Raw genomic sequence first — 10,424 nt, forward strand, 5'->3', positions numbered from 1 at the left:
GACTAGCGTGAAGGATCTACTTGCCAACAAAAAAACAACAGATGATTCCGGCTTCCTATCCATTTCAGTCATCAGACACATCTGCTGCGGTTACCACCAAAATTGTTAAAAAAGAAGGGGGGGGGGGGTGTATGTTAAATACCAGGGGGTGGGGGGGTCAATAACACAGAGGTACTGCCGTAAGTATGGATTAGCAAAATGACTTTTGGTTATGAAGTTACAAGTTGAAGCAGGAAGAGTCATATCTTCACTATAAAGATGTAAAACATTATTACCATGAATAAGCAATTCTTTGTTTAGAATGCATTTTTAAGCAGAATGATGAAAATCTGAGTTACTCCGTTTCACTGACACTTTTCACAGCACAAAGCTGTTAAAACAATAATACACAATCAGCTTCCCTCGCTAGGAAGTGACAAACCCCCTTCAGTGTATTGTATCAATGATGTGCAGATTACGGTCTCTAACAGTGCACGGTGGGGCCGTTATCATATGTTGTCACCATGTACCATTAAAAGGTCTTTAATCTGCAGATTGCCGCCACAATACGCTGCTCACGCCAGGGATCTGCCGAGTAACTGGCCAGGACGCTGCGAAAACCTCCAGCCTCCGGGGTCGCCTGAAAAAGCCGGCTCCCCCTCAGTCAATCACTGCAACTCAATTAATGTATCTGGGTCATAAAAATGGTTTACGGGAGCCTGAGCCGGGTTACGAAACGCAGCGCGGAGGATACACCGGGCGGCGGTGGAGGTCAGCCCCCGGTGCGCCCAGGTAAGAGCCGGGCCGAGCACGGGGGGGGGGTCGGGGAGGGGGCACGGAGGCGGCACCCCGCCGGGCCCCAGGGCGGGACGGGGATGCGGCAGGCAGCGGGGAGACGGGCGGCGGGGCCGCCCCGCAGCCCCCCCGCCCCGGTCCAGCGGGCCAGGGAGGCGGCGGGGAAGGGGGCGGCCATCGCGGCAGCCGGGAAGACCCCTGCAACTTTCCCCCGCCGGGGCTCGGGGGTATTAGTCCGCCGCAAGAAGAGGCAAAAAAAAATAATTTTTATATATATGTGTGCGTGTGCATACATATATACGTGTGTGTGTGTGTGTGTATATATGTGTATGCACGTATATATTCCGGCATCCATAGAGCTACGTCCCCGCGCGGCACACCGGTGACATCCCGGCGGAGCCGCGCTGCGGAGCCCCCGCAGCCCGCAGGCGGCCGCCACCGGCCCCGCCGCCCGCCCCGGGCAGGTGGGGGCCGCGGCCGCCGCGGGGGTGCCGGGCCCTGCCCGGCGGTCGGTCGGTGGCCGCGCCGCGCCGCGCCGCACTCACCCAGAAGACGAAGGAGTAGATGATGAGGAGGGTTTTCAGACACGTTATCACGGGTTTGGTCTCCATTCTCCTCGATGCCATAATACTGAGATCCCGGCTGCAGGCTGGGCGCGGGAGGAGGAGGAGGAGGAGGAGGGAGGGAGGGAGGGAGGGAGGAGGAGAAGGGGGGCGGGCGGGGGGGGCGGAGGGAGGTGAGCTCAGCGCTGGGCTCGCCCCGCCGCGCCGCTCGCCTCGGCCCGGCTCACCGCGCCGCCTGCCGCCGCCGCCCGCAGCCCCCCGCCGCCCCCGCCGGAGGGAGCGCGCCCCGCCGCCGCCCGCCCCGCCGCCAGGGGGCGCTGCCCGCGGGGCGCCGCCGCCGAGGGGAGAGGGGGCTCCGCGGGAAGAGGGGCAGGGGCGGGGTGGGGGGGCGACCCGCCGGCCGTCCCGCCGCTTAACTCCCTGAAGCTTCATCATCTGCCGGGGGGTGACCGCAGGGCACCGGGCTCTGCCCCCAGGGTGAAATTTGCTGGACTGTCTCGGGGGGGAGGGGGGTGCGGGGAGAGCCTGGTTCTGAAAGACGAAGTGAAAGACACACCCCACACCCCCCCTGCAGCCCCCTTTTCTTGTGAAGATGCTCACAGACATTACTTGGCCTGCTCGGTTGCTTGGGGAGGTGGGACTGGAAAGTCGGAGCTGGAGAAGGAATTGCCCGTATGGGAGGAAATGTGTTTCAGTGTCATGATGAAAATTTGTGTTTGTATCCAAGCTGTAAGGGTCTGGAGACCGTGGCAAGCGCAAGTAGCACAGGTTTAACGGCGCGCTGGTTACAGCCACATAACGCGGGTGAGCCAGGCTGTATCTAAGAGCGAGAGCTCTGCAGCGGATCCATTTGAGGGGCCAGGGCTCCTCCAGCTCTGCATCTCTGACATACCTCTCTTTGGCAGCTCTAGCGCACGTGATTGCGTCGAGACAGTAGGATTTATGGATGTTACCTTATAAGAGCAGGTCATGAAGCTGGGATGCTGCTGGAGCCTGGTCCCTAACCTTGGCTTCACCTCAGCCTCGAATCTGGACTCTACCCTAAAACTAATCTGGACATCGAACGCTGGCCTAAACTGATCCGAAACCTTGTACTTCTGCGTCTTTGAGACCCTGAGCTTCAGCTGGAACAGACCTGGCTCGTCTCTGCCGGGCCAGGATGGGCCTCGAGTGGCAACACACCCTGGCGAGAGAGCACAGCCCTGGAGAGAGCCTGCTTCTTGCTATTGTCACTGCAGCTACCAGCCCACCGCAAAATCCAGCAGAGAAATAACCATATTAGTCTAGGAATGGAAAGGGAACTGATCCTGCCGAGCCCTGGCAGCAGAGCGGTGATGTGGGTCTCACCAGCCTCCTCCGGGTGGGGATAAAAGAGGCTTGTGGTGTGGCTGCCTCCAAGAAGAGCGTGGCCAGAATGAGTGTGCACATGTACCTCGGTAGCCTGAACTGCTGCACCAAGACCACGGGCAGGCGTGGAGGGAATGCTTTCAGGTTTTCTTTTCTGTAGTTCACGTTTTGGAGGAGGGTATGTGTGCATGGGAGTGAATGCTGGAGCACAGCATGTCCCTCCTAAATGGTGTGCCTGCACACTCCCCAAAGCAGGGACCTCCAAACTACACCTTTTACTGCATTAAAATCGAAACAAGGTCAATGCTAAGCAGCGTATCTCCTCAAGCTACGAAAACAATGTAGTTTGTGCAGCTGAGACATACCAAAGTGATAAAGCAGACTTTGCCATTCGAGGGACAGTGTTTAAAAACAGAGAGAGAAAAAATGGTCCCTGAGCAAGTGCTTTTGTTATATGCAGAAATTTTGCCATGAAGACTGCTGCAAGATTTTGCTGGGTTTGACTTATGACTTTAACAGTTGGCTATTTTAATGGATAGCCTACTGTTTCCTGAAACAATGAAGGCATTTAAAGGATGCTTGGAGGGGGAGTATTCTGCAGGAGATACTGTTTTTTGAAGCATTCACCACTTTTGTGGAAAATTTAGATGATAGGTGCATAAATCTTTATTGACTTGGCCATTAAAATGTAAATAAGTGCAGTAACTGCAAAAAATTATGTTGACACTAAAAACAGTTAAAAATATTCACTGTACAAAAGTTACAGTAAGATTTTTGACAGAAAATAGCTAAGCAAGAGCAGGAGAAACTTATTTTCCTACCCCTCACACATGGGCTGTAGAAAACAAATGCTGCTGTCACAGGCCAGGGGACAATAACCATTTATTTCAGTAGCTATGGTTGTACCTCCCTTCTCCTTCAGGTGTTTTTAAGAAAGTGTGAAACAAAATATCATATCAACCAGAATTTAAGTATCCAACCAACAGAAACCATGTATGGCTATTTTGGTAGACACTGATTTTGACAGAGTTGCATTTTTTGCCAATAGCACGTGATTTTAGGTCACTCCATCTTGTTGTGCCTAATTTGAGATACAGCCCCTGAGTCTTCTCACAAGGATGTGTTGGGGATTTAAACTCCATAAATGCCTACAAAGCCTCCCTTTACAATGTTGTTAAAACTCAGAGGGTTTTGCACCAGGGAACTTGCACCAGGGAATCAGAGAGAAAACAGGCGCAAGAAGAGAAGTCCACATCAGGAAATACGGTTCCTTCCTCCACGAATGTCAGTCCCTAGAGGGGATGATGTTCTGAAAACCGCGAAATGGAGACTCCATGTTATCTCCACCCGAACCTACGGTCTCCTGCCGAGACTGTATTTGGAGGAACACCGAGTTGCTTTTTGACATACAGTCAAGCAGCATATACTTTATTGGATGTCGATGCAAATTTTGATTAAGAATGAGAAAGTCTGAAGGGAGCTGGACATAAATCTGCCTGGTTACAGGAAATACCATTAAAATACGACCAGAGCAAGAAGCCATCAAACATTTTAGGCTTAAATGGAATTACTGAACAATTGCTACCCTTCATGTGTGCATTGGAAACACGTTTACCTTTTAAAATTATTTTATCGTATTTTTGCAGATTTGGGAGTGCAGATTTTCAAGTATATTTCTTGAACAAAATCAAGGCAAGTCTTTCTAAAGCAAAATACATTTTCAGTTCTGTAATCCATGTTTGCAAAGTTGGGAACATAATTGCTCTTCACATCTCCCTGCAGAGAGAACGTTCTTGTAGTTATTCAAAACAGGACATTTTTGCCTAGCTGTGTCATTTGAAAAATATTTCTTTAAAACACTAGCAGTTTGCAGGGGATTCTTCTGACAATGGGTGCCCGTGAGCTCCCTTTTCTTCATAATGGACAGGGAATATCCTCTTTCTTAATAAGTCTGTCTGCAGCACATCGGTCTAGGAGCTCTTTCATCCCACAACGGGAGAGCATCGCATCATAGAAAGTGAAAAAGAGGACTTCCATCCTTACCTGAAGCTGACATGGGTTATTTGATGGTTAAATAGAAATTTTCCGGGGAAAGTGGTGTAAAGATGTAAGCAGCCATTGTACCAAATGTGATAAGGCTTCGCACCCTTCTGCAATTATAGCAGGGGTAATGAAATGTGCTTTCTTCTCTTCATGCCCACTCTGGCCTTCCCCAGATTCCCCGTGGTGCTGTTGAAGGTAAAGGCTGCAACCTCTGCTGCCCTTTACTGGGCATTCAGGCTTATAATCCACACTTGCTTCAGCCTCCCTGGAGATCAGAGGTTCGGGGTTTTTTTTCTCTGTCGCTCGTTCCTTCTTTCTCCATGTTGCCTGCCAGCGGCTGTCCTCAGCTAGCAGTACCTACAGCCTGGGTCAGTCCATTGCAGAGTAAAGACAATCTTTTCGGCAAAAGGCAGAAAGCAGAGGGAAAAATAAAAGCCTGATAATTTTGCTGCGCTCGTGTGTTTCGAGTGAGTTCAGGCGGCTCCGTACAGGTCCCACCGACATCTCCGCATTGTAATTTGGCTCTAAGAAAGAAGAGCTCTTGCATGGCAACCAGTTCGTTACACGGCTGGTAGCTGCACGCTTTTGGCAGGTGCCTCAATGGACCAACTTGTCAGGCCCAAGCCCCAGAATGTGTCTTCTAAGGAAGCCTCAGGCTTTATATGTCCCCAGGGAAGCCACAGGGGGTACACAGCCAATCTCGAAGAATGATTTGTGAGAAGACACCCTGTAAATAGGCAAATGCAGTGTTGGCGAAGTCAACTGAGGTATGCCCATTTACAGCAACCGATGAAGGAGATCCAGCCTCCTGCAGCACAGACGTAAGGGAGCAAATACAGACATCAGCTTTAGTAGTTTAGCAACAAGTATGAGTTAGGATGAAACGCATATTCAGCACCGATTCAGGAAAAAGGGCTTGTGGGATGGCTCTGCAGTATTGAGAACATAGTGCCACCTCAAACTGTCCGTGTTTACAGAGGAAGAAGTAGTAATATTAAGAAACTTTCTTAGACCTTTTAAGAAGGTCTTAGGGTGCTTTATAGTAATGCACATCATGCTTTATGAATTATGCTCAGTAAATTAAGGCTTTTGGCTTATGTTTGGCCAAAAAGAGATGTCAAGGGAATAAGAATCAAAAGAAGTAGTTTTACGAGAGAAAAGTGGTAAAAGTAGTGAACTTTATACCTCTAACAACTGAAACTAACCAGTTACAAGACCAAAACTGGTACAGAGATGAACAAAACTGAGGTAAAGGCTATACTCTTGTCCTCCCGGAAGCCAGATGGCAACTAGATATATCCACTTGCCATGTTTGTTTTAGTGCTGTTTTATAATAACTATTAGATGATAAAGAAAGGGCTCTGCCATGCTGTGACCCTCCTTTGCCCCTGGATTGTTCCTTGCTATGGGGACAATGAAATTCTTGATTTTTTGCAGCTTTACTTCTGAAGCTTGAGCAGCTTTGTCCCAAAAGCCAACCAGCTGTGTGGAGGCAGGAGGGAGTGTGTGGTGGAGGAATGTCCTTTATCCCGTTTCCCTTCAGAGCAGGCATGTAGTATCTGGCTTTTATCAGTAAAATCGATATGAATATGGTTTTCATAACTTCTCCTATTTCTCAGCAAATACCTTGATTTAAAAGGGAAGTTTCTAGCTGTTTTGTAGGCAGGCACTTCTGATGGCTTGTGATGACTTTCCTGATTGCTCTAAAGCTATGCAAAGTGTCCTCTCTGAAGGGAGTGGAACAGAAATACATTTGTGACTAAGTATAACTACCATAACAGGATAAATTAAGATCACCAGCATTTACAGAGAAAGGGTGGAGGACTTGGAAAAGATAAGAGGTCAGAAAGCAGAAAAATATACAAAGAGCATATCTATATTATTTTGGGAGAAGCATTATTACATCTCCAGATGATACGGGTTTTGACACACAGCAAGAAAAATGGAGCCATACAATTTTATAATCTTCATCTTTAGCAATAAAGTGACAATTAACCCTGCACATTTGCCGAGTCACTCAGATTGGTTTGTCACACTCTGTGGTTTCTCTTTTTTTAATCGTTTTCTTTCTTTGTAGTTCTGAATATCAGTGCCAGATTCTGTCCTGGTGGCCCTGGAGTACCTGTACATTTTCTTAAGGTCAGTAGGTAATTTACAATTACCTTGGGAGGAATTAGATCATTTCTTCTTCTGGAAAGATCAATGTGAGGGGTTAAGAAGCATCTATGAGGTCCCCCTTGTCCATGATTTTCTGTTACTTAGCTTCTGTCAAGAAGCATGGTGGAGCTGCACCTTAAAATTTGAACACCACAGCGTTCGATACTGTTTCCATTTTCCTCCTGTTCCTTTCTTGAATGTGCCGTGCTTTATTTTCACTAGATTTCTCCTAAGTCTGCCCTGAAGCAAGTGCAGGCAGAACTGAGGATCCTGGCCTATTCTCCAGCACTGGCAGAAGTTACCTCTTGCCATCGCAGCTTTGCAAGCGTTCACATAAGGAGTAGGGGCAAGCAAGCAAATTCCAGCTTTTCTGTTATGCAGGTGCAGCTATCCGCTTATGTGACAGACGCAGACTCCTGACTGACATGTAACTGTCTGCTTATTGTGCAGTATTTTCAGGGACTCCTGCATGTCCTCAGCTTGCGGATAGAGGGATTGGGAAACCCCAGGTGTGAGACAGCTGATGGACTATGGACAACATGGATGCTGCCAGGGGAGGTCAGGATGTGGAAATTCCACTGCAATGGAAAGCGATATTACGTTAGTGTGACACAAGAGCGTAGGACGAGGCGAAGCACCGTCGGAAGAGGGTCATGTCGGGGACCTGCTAATTCTGGCATTAACTTCAGGGTACAACTGGCAGGACCTGATTCCCAGTGGGAGGATGAAGGAAGATACCCTGGGAGACCCAGAGGAATCCCTACTTCATACAGTACAGAGGAGGACAAGGGACAGTGTGAAGAGAGTCACAGAGGCCACGGTCAGCCCAAGAGCTCTTCGATAAATAGCCATGCTCAAGGTGGCAAAATGAGACCAGGCACACAGTGAAAGGAACTTTGAGGTACACTGCATGAATTTTGAGCCAACGTGTTTTCTCTTGACGTGGTGCCTAGGTTTCCTTCTCCTTCTCTAAACAATGACTCCTCTTCATGTCTTCAGAAAACAAGAGGATTGATTTTTAAAGTAGCCATTTATTTTACAACAGCATACTAGTGATAAAAAGAGAAAAAATTACAACAATTTAATAGTTGGCATGTTTGGTGGATAGAATTAAGCTGTATAAAACAATAACATTTAAAAAACAATTCATTACAGATAAAGTATAATGACAACAAATCTTAAAGCAACCAAAAAACCAAGACTGATACTTAGAGCATATCTTGTGCCCACCTCAGTGCCAGCCTAGCCAGAGGTCTTGATTTTTAAGGACAGCCTGTTGCATATTGCATACAGGTGTCTGTTACATGAGCATGCAAAGATCTAGCTCCAGCTTAGAGGCCCAGCTGCTGTTTCTGGAGCAGGCTCCTTCCCTGTGATGCTGGGGAATGGAGCGGATGTGAACTGCTCACTCAGACACTGCTTGTTTCTTGGATGAGGTGAGAGGGGTGGACGAGAGCAACTCTTCTTCCCTTGGCGGAGGATTTTTTGCTTTGTGCCCACATCCCTTCCTTCTGGAAGAGCAATCTCAGCACTGTTTCCTTCAGTGAGCAGCCTCGTTTCCTCCACAACCATACAACAATCTCCTAAGCCACTGTGTGAGGAGCTCCGTTACGCTAAACGGAGGAGCAGCAAACAGTCGGGGACTAAATCCGTGTCAGTCTTACCAGCTGTAACAAGCACTGCCTGTCGGGCCCCTAGCACGCCCTCCTACCCTACCTAGGCTTTTGACTGCTTGGGCTCAGGGCCAGCTTAGATAATGGGTGGAGGAGTCACATCTTGAATCAGAGATGTTTGAGAAAATGCTGTGTGAAGCCTTGGCGGGAAAGGCTGCCCTTCCCTCAGGAGGTGCTTTTAAGCTGGGCACTCTACCCGTGCTCTCTGCCTGAGCTACACTGCAGCTACGTTGCAGCTCTGCCCATGCCCATGCCTGTGCTCCAAGCTGGCCGCCCACCCTAGAAGGGCTCAGGTCAAGGAATGCAAGAAGCATGCACAGCTTGTTTGCAAAGTCTCCCTGGCATTGGAAACAAAGCACCATATGCTCAAGCAGCAGGAGCAAAAGGACGAGCTCAAGGCAGAGGGAGTTGAGAGCAGAAGGGCAAAGAGGTGCACAGGAAAGGCACCGGGACATCTTGCTTCATGCTCCCCCATTCCTCCTTATGGGGCACTGGTGGATAACGCACGGCTACTTCCTCTCCCTGCAGCTCCAAGAGGGCGCCTCTTCCACTTCACTTTCTGATATCTTGCCCCTGAGGTGGCTACTGCTTATTGGCATCTTCCCCTCTCTCTTACCGCTTTTGGCCACCATCACCCCCACCTGTCTTTGCCTTACCGTCTCTCCTAGGCCCTTGCTGTGTTAGCTGTCTGCTCAGCCCACTGTGCAGGTGAAACCAATAGCAGTATCAGCAACAAGCATCGGGGCAAGGAGATCAGGTCCTGTGCGTGTGCCATCGTCCCCAGCACAGAGCACAGCAGGCAAGTCCCGGTGCCACTGTCACTGACGCAAAAGGCACAAAGGTTGCCTGCATCGCTGGCCCTTCACACTGGGTCTGCTGGAACCAGACTTAGACTGTAGATACGCAGATTTTTAATTAACACAGACTCAGCTAGGGCTTTCCTTCTTTAACATGTATAGCTGAAACTGATAATGTTTTATAACAGTTGATTGCCTTTGAAATGTATGGTTCTTTTACATGTTTGTCCTGAATTGTATATATTTGTTAATGTTTCTTCTTTTTACTGGCAAGCAACAGAAATATACCTGTATTAGAAACTGAGATAAAGAGTTTATTGACTCATTTGAAAGAATTTTTAATGATATAAAAGTCAATTATATTCAATACTCAATCTCACATGGCAAAAGGATACATAAAAAAGGGGCTGCATAAACATCAGCACTACAACACACTGTGGAAACGATCTCTGAAGACCTCCCTACGCTGTCCAGCTTCTCCTGAGGCTTCTGACCTGGTGCTCAAGAGTTGCAGATCAGCACCAGAACATCCTGTGTCTTCCTGCCATCATGCTGGCTTCATGGATGAGGGAAGCAAAGTGTGCCGTCAGTCCATGGGAGTCACTGCAGGCGTCCTAGTGACACTCGTGTGAATGTCCCCCATGGGGAAGAAGAACTCAGCAAGTCTCTTATTCATCACTTTGGTGCCTGAGAACCTACAGGCTTTAGAAAATGAAGTGAGTGTCTCTGTCTCTTCTCTTTTTCCATTTCAGGGAAGCAATTTGCTTGTTTTCCTTCTCTCCTGGTTTCGGCAGGGATAGAGTTAATTTCCTTTCTAGTAGCTGGTACGGTGTTTTGGATTTAGGATGAGAACAAAGTTGATAACACACCGATGTTTTAGTTGTTGCTAGGTAATGCTTACACTAGCCAAGGACTTTTCAGCTTCCCATGCTCTGCCGACTGAGAAGGCTGGAGGGGCACAAGAAGCTGGGAGGGGGCACAGCCAAACTGGCCAAAGGGACATTCCATACCATGTGACGTCATGCTCAGTACATAAACTGGGGAAAGCTGGCCGGGGGGGGGGGCCGCTG

At 48.7% G+C, this 10,424-nt stretch overlaps 1 protein-coding gene and 1 long non-coding RNA gene across 2 annotated transcripts in view; one reads left to right on the forward strand and one right to left on the reverse strand.

The window, feature by feature from the left end:
- The window catches only part of TSPAN7 (tetraspanin 7), a 102,582-nt gene extending 101,136 nt beyond the window's left edge, over window positions 1–1,446 (reverse strand). Inside the window, exon 1 of the mRNA XM_076355473.1 lies at window positions 1,320–1,446. Coding sequence (XP_076211588.1) covers window positions 1,320–1,400 — 81 coding nt within the window. The 5' untranslated portion in view covers window positions 1,401–1,446. The remainder of the gene's footprint in view (window positions 1–1,319) is intronic.
- On the forward strand, window positions 581–10,199 carry LOC143168733 (uncharacterized). The gene is made up of 3 exons (XR_012996764.1): window positions 581–771; window positions 6,805–6,866; window positions 7,107–10,199. It is a non-coding gene; the product is annotated as an uncharacterized LOC143168733 (long non-coding RNA).
- The last annotated feature ends 225 nt before the right edge of the window (window positions 10,200–10,424 follow it).

The sequence above is a fragment of the Aptenodytes patagonicus genome, chromosome 1 (genome assembly GCF_965638725.1).
Source record: "Aptenodytes patagonicus chromosome 1, bAptPat1.pri.cur, whole genome shotgun sequence".
Classification (NCBI taxonomy): domain Eukaryota; kingdom Metazoa; phylum Chordata; class Aves; order Sphenisciformes; family Spheniscidae; genus Aptenodytes; species Aptenodytes patagonicus.